Source organism: Amblyomma maculatum, chromosome 3, assembly GCF_055883805.1.
Source record: "Amblyomma maculatum isolate TAMU_Amacu chromosome 3, ASM5588380v1, whole genome shotgun sequence".
Lineage (NCBI taxonomy): Eukaryota > Metazoa > Arthropoda > Arachnida > Ixodida > Ixodidae > Amblyomma > Amblyomma maculatum.
Window position 1 is genome coordinate 108,787,894 of NC_139346.1, and position 20,797 is coordinate 108,808,690.

Genomic DNA, 20,797 nt, shown 5'->3' on the forward strand with positions numbered 1-20,797 from the left:
AATCCACCTGACAAGTTTTGTTATAGACGATGCCTTCAGGCTTCTGTGTTCTGCAATTTCTTGCAGTTACAAGCAACTGTATGCGGCTGTTATGCACTGATAACATTGATTCTGTTTTGAGCGTGGTGCGGCTGGCCCACTTTGTTTACCCGCCGACCCGAAAAGGAAATATTTCACCGAACTTTTGTTTGTTTAGCGGAATTTTTTAGGCACCGGCACATTGAAAGATGGAGCTGCTTAAACTTGTTGCACTTTCGTGCATGGAGGCGGTAAGGAAACAATCCTCTACAGCAGCCGAACGGTCGAGTGACGGAACTTAAAGGATGACTTTGCGCCGGCTAATGGAAAGTGCAGCGCCATGTCTGAAGGCCACTGTTCTCGACATTGCTGGATGCCGAGCCAAGAAACCGGGCAAATTCTCTATCTCATGATAGAGGAGTGTCTACATGAGCTTTAAATCATGGGTTAATTTGTAAACCATGCGCAGTGGTCAGGGTTTTAAAAACTACGGGGCAGAACTTTTGTACTCGGGTATACTGGCAACTTGCCTACACTTGTGGCAACGTCGCGAGGGCTGTTTTTTTAATGCCCAGCCGCTGATCTTTCTCTCTTGAGCTTCACTGCAACTACAGTTCACAGAAGAAATGGCTGTGTGCCCTACGCAGGCTGCTAGATAACGGTATACGTTTAGTGCTCTCCTTCAGCTCAAACCAGGACAACACATTGGGCATATGTGACCGAACAGCGCAGAACAGCTGGACAAAAAAGCGACAAGCACTAAAAATACAATTGAAAGAACGAACAAATAGAAACAGCGCTTTTCGTTTTCTTGACCCGTTGTTCTGAGCTATTTTGGCACAAATCTGGCACACCGCCACCGTGAAAAAGTTGGGCGAGGAGCTTTGCTGACTGCAGCGCCTTGTGTTATTTGAAATAGGCGTACTGGCAGGACATGCAAGCCACATGTTCTAAAAAACATGTGAACCAAGCAAATTTGAAGAAGGAAACAAAATTGTTATTGACATGTATTCAGAGGCTTCTAAAAACTGCATTAGTGATAGCGTGATAATGTCAAAGCTGCTCCAGAGCCATTTAGTAGCTTATAGTGGAAGATAGTGAGCTTAGGTCTCACACTGGAAGCTCTTATCATGCTGTTAAATTATGATATTAAAGTAGTTTTAAACCCTTGCTTGGTAATACAGCAATAGCCAAAAACTGAATCTATAACATCATGCTCACATAGAAGGCTTCTGATAGCCTTGATATGATACGCGCTACAGCAAAGCCTATATCTGGTAATCCTATAAGCAGTTGTACAGTTGGTGCCTTTAGTGTGCTGTTAATGTGTTTTTTTTTTCATTTTTGCGTGACAATGCATTTCTAATTGAAGGATAACTTGGGTTACTACAGCAAAAATCTGTATCTAGTCAGCCTACAGACTGCTGTGCATGCAGCTGGTGCTTTTAGTTCGTTGTGAAAGTGTGTGTGTGTTACATTTGTTTATGGCAACGCCTTTCTCTTTTAGGGCTAACGTATGGCGCCATTAAAAGGTTTCAGATATCGTTTGCAGTAGCCGATTTCTTGGGCCAATATAAAGCCACACCGTGAGCATGTGGGTAAAAGTTTTATTGGCTAAAATGTGACTCGTAGTAAAAAACCGAAATTCTTTTACATTCTTAATTCTTTTAAATAACGAAATCTGAGTATTGCATCATTATATATATTACTGATATGGAATCATTATTGTCAGTTTTAAAGTTCTTTAAGCATCATACAATTTTAAATATATGGGACTTCCCTTGAACAATAATGTGTATAGCTTGCTTACATGTAGGATGCAGCATCGCCCTAAACAATCCTTATAGAGCAATTTTTTTATATTGTCCACCATGTTACTTTTTGCCATTGTTCTTTGAAGTAAATAGTTAGTGTTTTAAGTTTACATGGTTGCCCACTCTTAGCTTGAATATGCGTGTGCGTGGCATGCGCTTTGCGAAATGCCACTGCATCTGTCGCAGCCGTGCATCAAAGCAAAATGGCTTATGTGTAGAGGTACCAGGAGCTGCTGCTTCACATCCTCTGCCTATTTACTACGGTGCGCCGCCGTGCATTGAGGCTAACTGGCTTGTGCGTATAGGGACTAGGATCAGCACCTTCATGTCGTCTGCCTCTTCGTTCCAGTGCGTAGACGCACATCGAGGCAAAGAGGCTTATGCGTAGAGGGACTATTACCTGCTGTGGCACGTCATCTGCCTCTTTACTACCGTGCCCAGACATGCATCGAAGCAAAGTGGCTTGTACGTAGAGGAACCAGGAGCTGCTCTGCCATGTCTGGTACGGTGCGCAGTCACGCATCGAAGCAAAGGGGCTTATGTGCAAAGGTACCAGGAGCTGCCGCTTCACGTTATCTGCCTCTACGCTACAGTGCGTAGACGCGCATCGAGGCAAAGTAGCTTATTGCGTAGAGGGACCAGGAGCTGCTCTGTCTTTCCTGTCTCTTTTGCTACGGTCTCATTTTTCATGTGTCAAAGCACTCGTGTCTTTTATAAACTTCTCATTACTAAACTCCTACCCGAGTAATAGCTTGTACATAGGGCCAAAACTTGTATGTCGTCCTTGTACAGGAACGGTTCAGGAGGCCCCCACTATCCTCCCCTTAAATCTGGCCCTGAATTTACAGTGTTTCTTGTCAACAGCTAGTAGCATCCATACAGACCATATTTTTTTCTGATTTGTAGGGCGTCGTTAAACAATTCATGGCATGCACTAGTAGCTGGTTGCCAAAATATGCAACTATATGCTAGTAACTATCTGACACTAATACTGCACGCTGCCAGTAATAGATCAGGTGCTTATGGTTGCCGGCTTTCTTTTTGTGTTTCATGTCGCTGTAAGCAGTGCCACTGCAATTTCACATCCAGAGCTGCTGGTAAACAAATATAGTTTATGTTGGCTCTGAAAACTGCATGAAGCATGAAAACTGCACAATTACCGCCCCGGGCATTCTTCAACATTGGTCTTTAGTGACATTTTGAATCTCCATCTTTACTCTGGTGCGGCTGCTTGCCTATTAATCAGTGAAAATAACATAAGTTACTTCCTCACAGCTGCTTTATGGAGACGCTTTCCTGCTAGCCTACATGTTGAGGTCGATATGTCCATGGCATGCCTCGAGAGCGTCTACGTGGAGGGTACATGGAAACCAGCGAAATATTCTGTAGTTTACAGAATAAAAAGGCGACCATTGTATATGATATTATTCTGTCTAGAGCTGTAAGGATGACTTTAGAAATTTGCCTGTTAACTACTTGAAATTCAGATTTCTGCCACCAATGCATGCCTGTGTAATACTACAATGATGTCACTGTGCTTCATGATAATGTACGCGGTCATCCACTTCTAGCTATAACACTGTCACTGCTTTCAAAACATCATTGCGTTTGGCCTGGCTATGAAATGAAGCTAAGTGACATGCAATGCGAAGCACCATCTCCGGTTCCCTCCGCGCATGTGTCGCTTTGATTCATATGCGCCTGGATAGCATGCAATGTTGCTTTGAAAGCAGTGACCGTGCTATAGCTGGAAGCGGGTGACCCTGTACAGTATCATTTATGGTTAGTTCCTTTGCATGTGCATTCCACGTATTGGCCATTGCTGAGGGCTCATAGCAACAAACATTTTAATATGGTGTGTTTGGTCAGAGACGCATATTTAAAAAGACAATATAAAAAACATTAAAATACCTAACGCCATGCTCAAGTCAAGCTATGCATGTATCGTTTGGTATTCTGCGTGTGTTTTGCCGCAGTTATTTATATGACCATTCTGAATGGAGATTCAATTGCGTAGTGCCATCTGAAAAAAAAAAGCAATTTAGGGAAACTGGTAGTTGTCATGATATAATCAAAGTTCAGCACAAATAATTTGATTTTTATTCTCCCTTCTTTTGCAGAAGGAGCCCAGCCTGCCTTGTACAGCTTAGACCTGCAAGACCTGCAACAGCTTATAGAGAGACTACGCAGGAAAGTAGCGGCTCCCGGCATCCCGGACTGAGGAGGACGCCTGCAGACGACACGATCATCTCCTCATAAGCTCCCAATAATTAGGTTTCAAAAAATACCTTTTCCTCCTCCTTCTTGTAAGAGAAAAGGTGTCACGGCCTAGTTTGTTTTTAAATTTATTCAAGCAGGTTCTTAATACTTCAGATAGCCAGCTTTTTACCATGTCTTTCTGTATATTCTTGCATTCAGGCTTAACATGCACATTTTTTAGTTCAAACTGCTAATGCAATTTTTACAATAAGGCCTAAAAGAATAAAAATGCTTCTTTTACAACCATGCATGCTGGTATCTTTTTGCACTTCGTATATTTGCAGAGCAAGGGGAGATAAGGAGGTCTTCCTGAACATACAGTGTCAAGCAGTTGAGGACAACAGCCAATTAAGGAACACAAGAGCTCTGTATAAGACAATCAAAGATATCAAAGGACGCTTCTGTGCTAAGCTGGGCGTGATAAAGAACAAACGAGGCAAGGACCTCACTGAAGCCTCAGAGATAAAGAAGAGGTGGCAGGAATACACAGAAGAACTGTACAAGGACCCGAATGTGCAAACCCAACATAAGACGGTTGTGATTACTGATCTCCAGCCGGGCATCCTGAAGAGTGAGGTTGAATGGGCCTTAGCCAGTCTTGCTAAGAATAAAGCTGGCGGAATTGATGGCATTCCAGCTGAGTTGCTTCAAAACCGCAACCATGACGCTGTTAACATTCTGCATACATTATGTCAGAAGATTTGTACAACCCTGCAGTGGCCACAGGATTGGAGGAGGTCAGTTTACATCCCCATTTCAAAAAAAGGCAGTGCCAAAGATTGTTCCAACTACCGCACGATCGCGCTTATTTCGCATGCTAGCAATGTGATGTTGAAAATCCTCCAAGGTAGGCTGCAGCAGTATGTGGATCGGGAGCTTCCGGACGTGCAAGCTGGGTTTCGCAAGGGCAGAGGAACTAGAGACCAGATTGCCAACATTCGCTGAATCATGGAACAAGCAAGAGAGTTCCAGAAACCCATCTACTGCTTTATTGATTATGCGAAAGCGTTTGACTGCGTAGATCACAGCAGATTGTGGCAAGCTCTCCAAGAGATGGGTCTTCCAATTCACTTCATCTGTCTCCTCAGGAACCTGAATGAAGGACAAGAGGCCACAGTCAGAACTGGGCATGGTCTTACTGATTGGTTTCCGATCGAGAAAGGAGTGAGGCAAGGCTGCATACTGTCGCCCTGCCTATTTAACTTATATGCAGAGTGCATCATGAGGAAGGCCGGTCTGGACGAGTCTTCAGCTGGAGTGAAGATTGCTGGAAAACGTATCAACAACCTTAGATATGCGGATGATACCACTTTAATGGCAGAAAGTGAAGTGGAACTCAAGAGACTTCTGATGCGCGTACAAGAAGAGAGTGAGAAGTTTAGGCTTAAACTGAACATTAAAAAGACAAAGATCATGGCGTCTTGCCCTATCAAGTCCTGGAGCATCAATGGACAAGAAGTGGAAGCTGTGACAGATTTTCTCTTCTTGGGCTCCAAGATTACCTCGGAAGGAGACTGCAGCCATGAAATTAGGAGACGCCTGCTTCTGGGAAAGAGAGCAATGGTTAGCCTTGACCGCCTAGTAAAGAGCAGAGACATTAGTCTGCCAACCAAGATCCGTATAACTCGTGCTATGGTCTTTCCAGTTGTGATGTATGGATGCGAGAGTTGGACTGTGAAAAAGGCTGACCGCCGAAGAATTGACGCGTTTGAATTGTGGTGCTGGCGAAAACTCTTGAGAGTTCCTTGGACTGCTAGAAGGTCAAATCAGTCGATATTGTCGACCATAAACCCTGACTGCTCATTGGAGGGTCAAATTCTAAAGTTAAAGCTCAGCTACTTTGGTCATCTGATGAGAAGAGAGGAGTCGCTGGAGAAAACTTTGATGTTGGGAAAGGTTGCGGGTCACCGGAGAAGGGGTAGGCAGCGAACGCGATGGTTAGATGGCATCCTCGAGGCACCTCAAATGAAGTTATGTAATGTTAGGAAGATAGTGAGAGACCGGAAAGCGTGGCGTGACATGGTCCATAGGGTCACGAAAAGTCAGACACGACTGAACGACTGAACTGAACTGATATTTGCAGAGACGTTGCGTTCGTGTAAAGCTGAGCTAGCATATGTGCGTCTTAGATGAACATTTTTATTGAACACTGCTCTATAGTTCTTTGTTGTATTATTGAAAGTAAAGCAGACAACAGAAAACACAAACACCTGTTGCATATTCTGTTTACTCTGCAAGACAAAGGGAATGAGAACTACTCTTTAGCTGAACTTTCTGTGATACATGCTTGCTCAGCCTTACACGATTGTTATAGGCAAATTTTTACACCATGATAAGGGCCCCTACGAGGACATTCACGGAAAAGTTCGAATTTCCGCCTCCGGGTGTCCATGGGACGTTTGTGGTATGCGATCCGGGGTCACAATTGATAGTCCGACGGATGTCCGCGGTACCTATGTCAAACTTAAACATATTCCGTCGCACGTCCGAACCTCGGAAGGAAACGTCCGTTGGTCGTTCGCCGTACATCAGTAAAGATCTGAAAGTTTAGGCTGAGTGCACCCCGGCGTTGCATCCAACGCAAAGAGCGCGTTCCGCTGAACCCTCCTAGTACTCCTAATAATAATAATAATAATAATAATAATAATAATAATAATAATAATAATAATAATAATAATAATAATAATAATAATAATAATAATAATAATAATAATAATAATAATAATAATTGTTTCAAAGAGTATCGGCATCCAAGCTTATCGGTGGCGTCATCGCCCGGCAAGCTTTCAAAAGCCACATTGGAGGTACTTAGATCTGTCTTAGTCCGAAAAGGCGACAGCGTTTCCTGCGACTCTTTCTACTCATTTGCCGTTTTTTAACTCATTTGATTCGTGTTTCCTCCTTTTTTCTTGCTCCATTCTCTCTTTTTCGGCTCTTACTGCCTTTTTTATATTAAACTTTTTCTCGTTTGATTGTTTTTCTGGTTTTTACTGCATTTACTCTTTGTTTTCACTTTTACTACTTTTTCTTCTTTCACTCAAGACAGTTTTCGATTATTCAATGACGAGGTCTTGACACTATAGCTTTGTAACGTTTTCGAGCGTTTTGTCTGCGCAATTGTGACGTATTTTTAAAAATTTCGACATCCGTGGCTCTTTTTGCGTATGCACACGATATCGACGTCCATGGCTATTTTGACTTCAAGTTGAATTTTTGACTCTAAATAATAACGTATTATCCATACTAACCCAAGTTTGCACTAAGAGAGATGTGTTTACCCTCTATATTAAACAATCGTTATTTTAACGATTAATCACGCCATTCTTCGACAGGGGCGGTGCAAAAACCTCTGCGGACGGACTTTCTGCGCACACCCTTGTGTCTATAAAGGCTTTCACATTGAAATTTATAACGAATAAAAAATAGTACAATAGAAAATGAAAAAAAAGCATCGTTGTGTGCGTGTGTGAAAGGCTATCGCGTCATACGCTTAAGAGCGGAGCTAGATTTTCGGCAAATGTTTCCTTTCTTTCTCTACGAACGTGTCGATTTAAGGTGGCCACGTAGGTGAAAGAAGTCGGTATATGCTGAAAGAAGCTTCCGCCGTTGCTATTGAAATACAACTAGGGTTAACCAGAGTTAAACCACAACAAATTGTTTTTATTCCTTAATACGGCGTGAAAATATATATGTATATATATATTTTCACCGTACGGATGTTTACTTTAATGAGAATGCGAATTGCAGTGCTTTAGTGATGCGAAATGTTTGTGCCGCAGGTATGAGTAGTTAGAAACATTAAATAGGAGCGTGAGCTTCCCGTTGCGTTCGTTTCCGCCATAGGCACATCAGCTCCATTGATAATTTGTAGGGAATTTGAATGAGTGTTGGAAACGTCGGAAAAGTCTATGGTGTGTAAAAAATCCCTGAAGTCAGCATGCAACGTGCGCCAACAATATGGGCATTAGCGGCGATGGAGCACTAATGCCGCATATGTCGCATGCTTGTGCCACAATGCGTAACGATATGACCTTTCAGTCATTATTTACCACCGGGTAGCCGCAGATGACGCACTCACCGGAGAGGTTGAAGAAGCCTCCGTAAATGGAGAGGGGCAGGGAGGCCTCCCCTCGGGATACCCCAAAGGTGGACATTATGGAGTTGAAGAAAAGGCCCAGGCAGCGGCCGTATCCCGAAGAGATCATGTTGGTCAGGAAGCACACGATGGCCACCATCCAGCTGAAGCAACCGTCCGGTGCTGGCATCTTCTTGCGCTTCTTGCCGGCGTCTTCGCCAAGCTTGTCAACTGTGTCGACATTGCCGGAGCCGTCCACGACAGATAAACGGCCGTTGGCAGGAGGCAGCTTGGACAAGTCGCCGCTTTCCGGTAGCTCCTGGGTAGAAACAAGAAAAATAAAACGCGTCGTTTTCGTTTTTGCGTCTTTCAGCGCGTAAGCGCTCCTGCGCGGGGTTTCACTGGTTCACCATTTGCTGCGTCGCTAAACTGGTAGGCGTTGCCAACTCCAGCTAGGCTGCTAAGATGCAAGGCTGAGACTAAAATACGGCCTTCAAGTACCTTTGAATTCCGAACGCTGCCTCTAGGTCGCACCTGAACGTTCGTGTGGCGTGGTTAAAATTGTGATTTATGTCCGTGTCGCGTCCCTCCAACGTACCCAACATACATCACGGTCCTAATACAAACATGTTTCTAGGAGCCAACGGTAAGAAGACAGCAACAACAGCAGTTGTATATACAATTCACCAATATAAGTTACGCCAAACCTGTACTCTCACAGTTTATACCATGTTTTGCCGTTTTGAAATTGCATTTCTTTTCAGACCTCAATGAAAGATACGTGCACTGGTTAATGGCTCTTGTTTAAGCCGTCCTCTATGCGCAAAGCCCGTATCAGGCACATCATAAAAAGCTGCTTGCACGCTAAATAGTCTAAAATCCAAATTTATCGCTTGTCTTGTTTTTGGCGTCTTGCGTCCAGCTCGGACAGACAGTAGAGAAATGATCACCAGGAAGATGATGCTCTTGATCAAAGCAGATATTGCGCACAAGTTTGGCATATGGACGAACAGTTTTCAAATTTTCGAGTCATGTTTTGACGTCTATGCCAGGCGGCAGTTTTACGGCGGTTAGCAGTCGTGCGCTGCCGGGACATCACTTGGACATCGCTGAATTGAATGAAAGGTCTGATGGAGTAAGTTTGTTGTAACGAAAGCGGAAAAGTTTCTATTTCAGGCTGCGCTTTTGTAGAGCCGTCTCAGTGGAAGGTTTGTTGTGCGTTTCCAAAGCAGTCTGTTACACTCGGTACAAGTGTTTACGTATAGTAAGATATTCGCGATTGCTCTGACGGACGAAGTCGCATGAAAGGAAAGAAACATTAGTTGGTGTTCCTGGTAAACGGAGCTTATGCACATGAGTGTGGCTGCCACTGATTACAAATTGGAAAGTTTTAACTCGGACACCATTGCGCAGATTAACCGCGGCAATATAACTTGAGCTTGAGGTTCGGCACTGCAGGAAAGGCAATGATTGAGCTCAAGAAAAAATGAGGAAGCTTAGCCTAAAGCTGAGGACTGAGCATTATAGTGAGTTGAGTTCACAGTGCTGAGATATACAAGGTGCACGGCGTGAATAGTTTGAGCAGACGGGGTAGCGTGTGGTTTATTGGCAGTGTCTGCTCTGATTCACATGCAAGAGGCAGAGAACTCCGTCTGGCGCGTGAAACGGGCACATAATCTGTCTTTTTGTGCGATTTTGAGAAGCCTTTTGTGAGCGGTGGAACTATGTTACTGTCGAAGATTAAGAGATGACGGCACCATCGCAGGCATAGTTTATCCTTCCAAAAGACATCGGTCCATGTGAATTTAAGGAAAGTCTCGCTATGCATGAATCAGCACCCTCAAGGTGTTGGTTGGAGTTTTAGTTGGGACATAGCTTGATCTCAGTCCATTACACTACCATTACTCTAAGATACCATAACTCGAAATACTTAATTTAAAAAGGCGGCAGAAATTTCGCAGGTGATTAATGATAACTATAAGGCCTATATGTATTAGCATTTTTTTGTACAGAACACTATATCAGCATGTGTTACCCACGTAAATAGGTTGGAAAGCGGCATGCCGGATAATTTAGTAGCAGCAATAGGATTAGTGGAAAATATTGAGCTCCAAACGAAAGACTTAGTAACGGCAATTCATTACAGACGGAGTCCTCAATCCAGGACCTTGAAGGCTGACGAAATCCTCCATTCTGGCACGATCAGCTGTTGCTGGTTTGCCGGGTAGTCCAAGCTAGACAAGGGAGCCTCCAAGGAGGATAAAGAAATGTGGGAGATGCGTGTCTGGTTCCCTAGTGTTTGCGAGCCCTCGCAGAAACAGCGATAGAGGTTTGTATCTGAATTGTTGCCTCGAGGACAGCATTCGGTGCATTCGGAATAGAAGAAAAGGCACTTTTGAAAAAGAGGGAGGTAAGTGAAGTCCTGGAGCTGACGGCACACGATGGCGTCAGCCCTATTGAGGGTTTCTTGGAGTGGTAGATGTCTTGTTCGCTGGATTTTGTAATACTTGCATTTGGTAGTGTAGATAAGCGGCTGTGAGCTTGTAGGCACCAGAAAGAGGTCTTGTGCCTACTCATTATTTTTTCTACCTTCACTGTGTGCTTCGCATGGTGTCCAGAGAGGTGCAGCGAAGCAGCCGTTGCGTGCTTCCTTGTCCTGCGCTATCTACCTCTCTCTGGACTGCGCGCTCAGCTCTTTGTAGTCTCTTCACCCCAGCGCCCCATTTTCCTCTCGGCCAATGCGCCCTTCGCCGTCTTCTCTTGTCATCCCTATCCATCCTCTACTATCTCCATTTCCTTCCTATTCCTTTCCTACAAAGCTTCCGCGAAGGAACCCACTCTAATACTGGACAATGTTAACGTCATAGCCTTAGAAGCTCCGCGGTGCAGAAAATACATCGTTGTCAGCTTTGTGAGCGAAACATCACGGGCAGTACTTTAGCAGATGCTAGTTAGAAGGTTACATGGCTGGTTACTGACTGCTCATACGGTTGTGCGACATCGCGAGGCGATATAATGGCAGTAGCACGAGACCATACTGTGACGAGACTATAAGGCAGGAGCTGTAAATTCGGGCTTCTGTTTAAGGATGTGTGAGTGAGATAAGAATTGAAGGTTGCAAAACGTTGCCCGATGAGTAAGACACGCTTATCTTATGACACGCACACATGTCCGTACAGCTCTGTTAAAGATGGGCTTCATAGGCATCTATATCGGGCGGCCTTTCCCATGAATGGTTAGCTTACTAGTCTATGTAATGAATATGATCGACATATAATAGCAACACACATTACGAGATTATAGTGATTAAGCCAGCAGCAAAGTTGATACGTGCGCTGAAAGACCGGCAAGATTATCCGCTAACGGCTCAGCTAATACCACTATCGCATCCCATCCTTAAACATGAAATTTAAATGTCCGCTCCTCCCATTTCTTCCCGAAGTGGCGCTTCTGTCACCTGACCATGCTTGCATTGATTCTGACACGTACGTCACGTGTTTTAAATATATTACTCCTCCCGCCGACCAATCATATCTCACCCGGCCGTTTCAATTGACTGCCTGAAGTCATCGCAGTGGCTGTGAGGTTTAAGCCGATCAATCGCGTGAAACGTTCACCTCCTGATCTTTACCTTAGTCGCCAAGGCCTGCACTTTACCGTGACTTCTACGCTCGTCACTCTTATGAAGAAATCCCATTCGCCTTCTCTCCCGCTTCTATCGTTCTTTGTTCTGCTTTATTTTTCTATCGCATATGCTCCCCGGCCTCTCTGGGACCATAGTGAAAATTTCACATCCGTGAGATATGTTCGCGAGATGTATTCACGAGATGCGTCCACAAAATTCTTAAAGATTGAGAGAGATGTGACCGCGAGACGTCCCAATAGGTTCTGATGCCGACATAATTTATTCTGCCAGGACGTCGCAATAGGTTCTAACCTCTAAATAATTTCCTCTTTCAGGTAATTAGGCCTTCATTCCCGCGTGTAGAGGAGTGCAATTTAAGATGACGATGTCACCGAAAGCGAAACCAAAGAAAGAAAGATGTGTTGTGTTGGGTTTAATGGCGCATAAGCAGCTCAGGCTATCATGCGCTAAGCACAAGGTTAAGTGGCGTACACTATTCATTTTACAGTTACCGTAAAACATTTGCTTCCTTTAAAAAGCTAAAACACATGATAGATCGACAAGTCTGCTTTCACCGAAATCCAAGCTGGATTGAAAGGAATGTGTTCATCGTAAAACGGAGTAAAATACTTTTTCCTTAGCATTTCAAATCTTGTGCATGAAAGTACAATGTGGTTTACGGTGAGTTCCTGTCCGCATTCTTCACACAGAGGTTTGTTTTCTTTTATCAACAAAAAGTTGTGTGTCATGTGTGTGGGGCTAATGCGGAGACGGCATAAAATCACTTCTATAAAACGCTCTTGATGGCGACATGATTTCCATTCCCCTAATTATATGGCTTCATCAACTGCAGTTTATTATTTACCTCCCTACTCCATGTTTGACTGCCACTCGTCCTTTAGTTTGTTGTGCACTAGCATCATGCAGTCTCTGTATGTCATATCTATGTTCTTTATTCGTTTTTCATGGGCGTGGGTAGCGCAAAACTCTGCTCTCTCATTGCCTTCAATGCCGACATGACTCGGGGCCTCACTAAACGTTATTTTATGTCCTCGAGCAGAGGCTGTTGATATGTTGTGTATGATTTCCCCGAGCAGTGGTGCTACTGCATTTTTGTAGTGAAGGGCTGTGAGAACACTTAAGGAGTTTGTGTATAAAATGCTGTTTGTAATGTTCTCTTTGACTACTTTTCTTACAGCCACTGCCAGAGCATAACATTCACCTGTGAATTGTGGCAGTGAATTTAAGGAGGGAATTTAGCATTCCTAATTTTTCGTCTTTATCTTCAAATTGAAGTAACAAGGGTTTTATTGACTGAGGCCTATTTTTGGACAATACTCTGGAGGCACATTTAGTAACAATGGGGTAGCACATATATTTTGGTGGGAAGCGCATTTTCAGATTATATGAAAATGTGAGCATAGTTCTATGGAAGGTTCGTTTGTGTCTAAATAAAGACGTGCGATAGGTGATGTCCTATAAGCGCCAGTAGAAAGACACAAACCGGAATTATGTACAGGGTCCAAGTGCTTCAAATATGAAGGTCTTGCAGGCCCGTATAAAATACAGCCATAGTCTAGGCAAGAGCGAATGCCTAAGCGGTGGATGTGCAAAAGGCAAGTACGGCCAGACACCCAGTGTTTGCGTGAGAGGACTTTGAGTATATTGAGAGATTTGGAAGCTTTTTTTTTCAAGATGTTTATGTGAGGAAGGAAAGAGAGCTTCCTATCGAAAGTTAAACCTAGAAATTTGTGTTCGTGTTTTTCTGGTAGTCTGATTTGGTTTGGGTAGATGGTGGGGTCAAAGTGCAGTCTTCGTCTAACAGAAAAGAGAACAGCCACAGACGTTTGCACGGAAAACCTGAAACCATTTTTATCTGCCCATGACGCCAGCTTATTTGCAGTTAGCTGAATCTGCCTCTCACATGTTTTGTACGTATGATGATGTGCACGCAATTTGCAAAGAAATGATATTATGACATGTACACATTCTGCAAGACAGAGGTAAAAGAGAAGAGGTGGACGGAAGAAGCGCAAGAGAAGAACGAGAAAAAGCTTTCGCCATTATTCTCCTAAGCGAAGCTAGGTACAATCCTGTAATTTGTTTTGGACACTCAAACTCATGCGATCCAAGCCTTTTAAATCCCGAACGCTGGCTCACCATGTGCATGTTGTAGGCTGCATGTGTTTTTGCACAGCGAAGTTGACAGCTGTGCTGCGAATAGAGGTTGTCGGCCTTCATAAAACCCGAAGGCGGCAAAGCGTCGACACCTCAAGCTGTCAAGGCGTAGTTGAACAGTAAACAAGGCGATTCATTTGAGGGCAATATTTCTGGAAGCATGCCCTGACATATCAAAAGCAGCTTGCACAGACAGCTTTACTTTCATTCGCTGAAATCGGTTATTGATTATCGAATACCAGCTGCGCTGAATCATATGCTTACCGTGTGCCGGTCAGGAACGAAACAAACATGCTGGCTGAGCTAAGCAATGGCCTAGTTAAACAATCAGCGCGAACAGGTTGCTTCGTACAAACGCTTCTATGCTTGAACTACAGCGCGGCACTCCAAGCATGTACCTCGTCCGAATTGGTAGAACCGAAAGTGGAAGGTGTGCTTCCTACACGCTGTCTATGGGGCCACTGTCGCTGCTGCAAGGCCTTCATGGCGCGCTGCACTTAAGTGTTCCTGCGCCACAGATCGGCTTTTCGCTCGGTGAATACCACAGCTCTGTCTTTGTTTTTACGCCCACGTCGTGCTTCGCGGACACGACCAGTGTCCTTTGCTTCATACACAGCGGCACTGCGGCATGTTTACGCAAATTTAGCTTGGAGCTTGTTATCTCGTTTCCCCTTTTATACGCAGAAGGGGCTCTCCCTCTCGCCTTAGCGCTTTCGACTCCGAGCTGGAGCTTGCCTAGGCGAAGAAGAGTATTTGACGCAATACCGACATGCGAAAGCAACATACGTCTGGCAGCATTCGTGTCGACAATAATATCTGTTGAGAGCCCGACGCAGCGCCTGTTGCGAGGAACGAGCAAGAAAGCAAAACGCAGAGCTGGAACCAAGTTTGTCTTCGTTTTTTTGCATTCCTTGTGTCTCTCTTTCTCTTGAAAAACGAATGAGGAAATTATTATTACTAGCGGGCAACACAGACTATTTTCTAGACATGCTCAAGGAGCACTCGCACAATGCACGAATGCCTGCCCGGTATATGACAGCCTGTCTGATCGCATTACTTCTGGCTGGAGCGGCCATACACCTTCTAAGGTTTTGATCTGAAACGGGAATAATGTTTTTTATTGATTTTAAACTTACTAGGCACGGCGCAGAGGCGTGCCTTGGCAATGCATTGTGACTTACGTTTTGGAGCAAGTAAGGAAACCACTTCGGAAGCGCAATAGGTTGCCGACAGGACATATGGCTACATAACCTCTTCGCATTTTCTGTGTTTTCTCTCGAGTCAGTTCAATTGCAAAGCACGCATTCTCAATGGTTACGCCGTCTGACTGCACAGCCAGCAAACATGGGATGAAATCCTGGAGGAGTTTCGGTATAGGCGAAGTATAAAGTGCTCCCGTTCTTCAGGTACCCCAAATGAGGTGGTCGCAAAGCGTGAGTGAATCTGTTACTGTGCCTTTTGTTTTATTAAAAGGCTTATTTATTTTTATTATTATTTTAAAATTACATCTAATATGGCGAATTATCTCAGGAGTTGGCGTGTGGGGCTTTATTGCTTTTCACACAGAAGGTGCATCCTACACCTGCCAGCGTCGAAACACCACACTCCACTCTCCTACGGTCACATCGATTGCCTTATTCAACCTCCCTCTCAAAGACTCGAGCTAATTACCACCAGGTACCCTCAGGAGTCTCGGAATGCCAAATCATGTTTCGCTGAAGCAAATGCGTCGGCTCAGAGCTGAAGCTGTATTGAAGACGAAAAACGTAGTCAGGTATAATGGTGACGCCTATACTATCCTATGTATACATTGATCATCTGTGACCTTCTTGTGTACTTGCGCTCACCAAACCATCCTCCAATAATGTCTGCCTATTGTTTGGAGCCAAACCTTTAAGTGTGTTTTGCGATGCTGCCTAGTTCGAAATTTAGGCTCAAATATTTAGGTATTTGCGCGATAAATAAATTAAGCCAAAGAATTTGAAAGATTCCAAGATTCTTGCATGTTTGTGTGTGCAGTTAAAAATTACTCTTTATTTTTCTCAAAAGCCAGAGTTTCACAGAACACTAGAAAGAAGAGCCACGAGTGAGCGGCACAGAGCGCGTCGATCTTAGTTCTCTTCTGAGAATTCTCTTTGTCTCGCGACTCTTTCCTGGTTTGTGACTTTCTTTCGCACCGGCACCAACAGCGACCCGGCTCGACCGCCGAACGGTCGCAGAAGAGCTGCGCTGGAAAATCTAGAATGACAATTTATCTCCACGTTTAGGCTTTTTGCAGGCGGATTTAATGGTTCCTATGCGCTGCACCCTTTGTGTATGCCGGTTCGCGTGAAGAGGTTTTTACCCACTTTATCAATATTATCTCATATTGTTCTCTTTTGTCACTCATAATAAGTGGCTACGGTCGTGAGGTACCACATGAAATGCCACCGGTATAGATATAACGCCTCACTCTTATCGACCCGTACGAGAATACGTTGAACAAAGGGGCAAATGAAGCGCATTTTGCCAATACCCTCAGATAACGAGTAACTGTTTGCTGTATCCATAGAAACAAAAATATACAAGAGCTATATCGTTACATATTGTCACAAATATCCAAAGACTCATTCATGTGGCAGAGACATCGAAGATAATGAAAAGGGATTATTGTAAACTGAGGACAACGCAGCTCAGTATGGAAAAAAATTAAAGAGCGTAAAGAGACGGGAAAAGAACAGATTGGGCAGGGAAACAAGCGCAAGCTGATGACATTCCACCCCAAATAAAAAAAAAATGACAGGCCATGTTGTGCAAGTAGAGGTTTTGAAATCGCTACGAAGCATTAGGCCGAATTAAATACTGCTTGGCTTTTTTTAAACCATACCAAACACTTTTTTGTCGCCCATTGCAAAGCCCACTCTTTCCTTAACTCTCAACCACTTTTGAAGCCCCACTGCCACGACCGTCTCGTTTCCTGATATGATCGTGTCTTCACCTCGTCAGGCCTGATTCGCTCCCATGACGACGCACAATTTTTCTATCCCATCCTCAGCGCTATCTCACTACCAACTTAACACTTTATGCCACCATTAGAACATCCACCCTATAGTTATCGCCTTCATATAATGTCTTACTCTAATCTCTTAATCACTTACTAGCACAGACAAAATAGGTTCCCCTCTTTCCTTCAAGTAATGCGACACCGGCGCTGCTGTGAAGTTGCGTACTCGTGCAGAGCAAAACAAATAGAGCAAAAAGAGCAATACGCATTACTTTGAAGGACTCATCTTGTCTTCGCTCGTTTCTGAAAAAACAAGCCTTATGACATAAACGTAGCTTTTTATGACGCTCTGCAGCAGCACTGGCTAAAGACCACGCTGTGTTGTGACTCTTTATAGACAATACCTTTTTTTACATCATTTTGAGGCTTCGAACCTTTTAGTACCCTTTTGGTAATCCTTTTTGGTTCCATAGCCAGAATCAGAGATTACGGCGAGATCATCGGCGAGGACAGTGTGATAGATGGCGTCACCGGCAATCAGTAGCGCCGGTAGTACGCCTACGCCATCACTGACACCGCCACTTTTTGTTTCGCTGGAACATCGGCCAACGACGCGCCGACATAACCATTTCTGCGGGCATGTTGGGAATAAAAGCGCCGGCGAGCTAAAGAGAACCACTCAGGGGAAGGGCACTGATATATTGTGACTGCATGAAGCTGCGTGCATCCAAATAAATTTCTGAACTCGAGTCGGCGCTGCTAACATTTAGGGCGACAAATTACATTCCGACACTATAAACAGGCACTATGGAAAACAAGCAGCTGCTTCCAAACCTTGCATATTGTACTATTTGGTACGAAGAGAAGTGAGCTTCATTTAGCATTCGCGCACCGACGCCCTACGATGCTATCAGTGCACACATACATATGTAATAGACATGCCACAGACGACATTCGTATCGAGCGTACAAGGCTAGACCAATATTCGTGGCCACATACTGGCTACAACCTTGACTCTCTCCTGAAAATCCTGGCCACAATTGTGTTGTTCAACGCTTCGTCTTAATGCTAAACGAATTGCACTGCTTTTTTACTACGGCTGCAAAATGAGCTTCTGCTCTTGATGGCATTTCAAAAATCAAAACACTTTTTTTCGAATGACTGATCATAGTAGAGCGTAGGGTAAAGGACGTGCCCTTTGCGACATCACGCAATGAGAACTAGGTAGCTGGCGTAAACTCATCCGCCCTCTTCTTGCTTTGAAGCAACTTCGGTGGCATTCGAAATTTGACTTTAATTAAACCATACAGCTTTAATAAACGCTTCCAGCAAAATTAATGTTATCATCGTTAGATCGCCACACTTCAGTGAATCAGATACCATTTTAACTGGATAAAGAAATTTACGAGCCAGAAACGTTACAAAATTAAGTATGAGTGTCTCTTCCACCAATTCACTTTCGTAACCAAACTGTGGCGTATCTATGTAGATTTCTGGAGCTTATCGCAGAGGTTAAGTTGCACCTCTGCTCGTCTAAAGACGGTCATTCCCGGAATCTTTTTTTGGAGTACGCCATCGGGCTCTGGAAGAGCGAGAAAGCGTTTAAAGGCGATTTTTTCAGGAATAAGCCCATTTTATGGTGCTGAACAAACACCAAAATGCCTATAGAGAGGCAAAAAATGATTAATACTAAGAACAAAAATAAGGAGAGTGGCTTGCAGTGTAACTGTAAAGAGCGGCTTTCGATGCTCTGAAGATGGCCCCATCACATATTCTTTTCGGCTACAATATAGACTCCCAGTAACAAATAAAAGATGCTTCGCTCTGTTTTTCCTTCGCGCTTTGGGCCTTGTTACAGAGTGCTTGTTAGGCGCTGGTGACAGGTTTGAGCGAGTAGCATCACGAACAGCTTCGGCTTCCGGAGCAAAGGACTTTCCAAACAGGTTTGAATAATACATCTTGTGTCTTCCTTTGTCTCTCAGCACTTACAGAGCTGTTGACCGGCTCAAAAATGGCGTGAGTACCCTCAGTTACTAATACAATGTAGCCCTCTATTTAACGAACCGCTGTCCCGTCATCCGGTCGTAGAGTTCAAACAGGGGACATGGACGGTGAGGTTACAGAGGAAGCGCTCACTTGAGAGTGCTTTATACACGTTAGTCTTTTCTAGGAAGGTGACAGAGATTTATAGAAACTAGATTGCAGTTTTATTAGTTTTTGGTATTACATACTCTTCTGTCAAAGAGTGCCCAACAAATAAAAAGGAGCCTATGCAATATGTTAGTGTGCATGAGGCCTCAACAAGCGCATGTACCATTCTGCTGGTATTTTAGCTAGTAAAATACGCAAACAACGGCACCTACAAATACTTTAAACTTTTTCACCATAAGTGTTGCACTCTACCTTAGTCAGCATTTTTAGACGACCTCGGCATTACCGGTAATATGGATAATATGGAAGAAAAAAAAGAGAAAAAATGCGCAATTCAAGAACGTGATGAGCACGGAGAGCATAAGCCGCAACGCACGTGACAGTCATTCCACCGCGCCTGTCAAATGGAAGAGGAATAGAGGTAGGCGCGGATGCGACCTTGTACCTACAGGCTTCCAGCTGGAGGCTCGCCTCATGGTGCCCCGAATGAAGAGGCGGCGGTTATCCCAAATGATTTGAAGAAACGACGGAGCAGGCCTGTGCAGCCGCCGCTCGCAACCACGCTGCCTATGCTGAGTTTCCCACGCACTCAAAGGCCCGTGGAATAACCGACGGCGCTTGAGATGCGCCTTCGCATCAACACCTGCTGGGCCAGACGCCGCGCCCCAGAACCATCCGCTGACTGGCTGTCGTCGTGCGGGAACGCGCTTGTGATTGGCGCGAACTCTTCGCTGAATCCCACGTCAGGCCTGATGCCGGTGCTCACGCCAGCGGGAGGAATCCGGATAAGACTGGGATAAGACCGGATAAACATGCGTCTGCGTGGAGCGAGTGTGAAGAACCCAAGTTTTGACTATTCGTGCATAATGCATCAGTTCTCTTCTGGTTGAAACTGACATAACCGAGTAGGCGTATGGAATGTGTTTGGAGAATCGCGAGTCATGACTACTGGCAGCTAAAATCTATCCTTTTCCAGAAGTACATTGAAGGAAGAAAAACAAATTATAGTAAAAGAATTATACCGGCCTGATCAGTGTAGTGAGCAGAGTATTTTGTTGTCCCATAAACAAGCAAAGGATCAATCACCCTGCCGTGGTTACTGGGTAAGATGCAGCAAAGAGAGCGACGAGCGTGCTGCTCACTGCCAAGTGTTTTGCCCCGTCGGCACGTGCTTATACAAAGCAGAACAATATGAGAAGACGGAACTGGACAAGGCCGGATTGGCTCAGTGATCATACAAGTACGCAGTTGAATTCGAATGCGTGGCGAATCTAGCTTGGTATTTTGGCCTGATGTAAAAAAGATAGATCAAGAGAGCGGTTAGATTGGAGCTGCTTTCGAGAAACCGAACTTACTGATTTGCCTGGTATGATGTCCAGGCAGTAGCATCAAAGTTCTGCAAATTAATTTCTAAAACACACTATTAGGCTCAAGCGCAAGCCGCAGCTATTGCAGCAGTCATCATTAGCTCCTTCACAAATTTTATACCATTTTGTGATGCATGTGACGTCCACATGATAGCGCAAACGATCGGAGCATACAAAAAAAGGCAGCAGTAATATGCGCCTGCAGTGATCTCCAATATTCTTCTTTACATAGAGCTCCTAAGTTATAATGTATATTCGTAGATATGTGGCCCTTCTGCAATGTAAAAGCTTCCAATGACTGGAGTGGAGCTATAGCGAGCATATCTA

General features: G+C 44.3%; 2 protein-coding genes across 6 annotated transcripts in view; one reads left to right on the forward strand and one right to left on the reverse strand.

Annotated features, from left to right (window-relative positions):
* The window catches only part of LOC146195532 (uncharacterized), a 113,853-nt gene extending 109,519 nt beyond the window's left edge, over window positions 1-4,334 (forward strand). For 3 of the 5 annotated variants that reach the window (XR_014706030.1, XR_014706029.1, XM_084597863.1), the window contains one exon: window positions 3,953-4,334. Coding sequence is in view for 1 of the 5 variants with exons in the window: in XM_084597863.1 (XP_084453989.1) it covers window positions 3,953-4,091 (139 nt within the window). In the remaining 4 variants the exon portion in view is untranslated. Of the gene's footprint in view, window positions 1-1,525; window positions 1,613-3,952 lie in introns of all 5 variants that reach the window. The other 2 variants (XR_014706028.1, XR_014706031.1) reach the window with 1 other exon arrangement.
* Window positions 1-19,777, reverse strand: part of LOC146195533 (uncharacterized) — a 52,446-nt gene extending 32,669 nt beyond the window's left edge. The window contains exons 1-2 of the mRNA XM_084597857.1: window positions 19,553-19,777; window positions 8,170-8,485 (exon numbers count right to left, since the gene is read on the reverse strand). Of these exons, the coding sequence (XP_084453983.1) occupies window positions 8,170-8,485; window positions 19,553-19,579 (343 nt within the window). The 5' untranslated portion in view covers window positions 19,580-19,777. The remainder of the gene's footprint in view (window positions 1-8,169; window positions 8,486-19,552) is intronic.
* Between the last annotated feature and the right edge of the window lie 1,020 nt (window positions 19,778-20,797).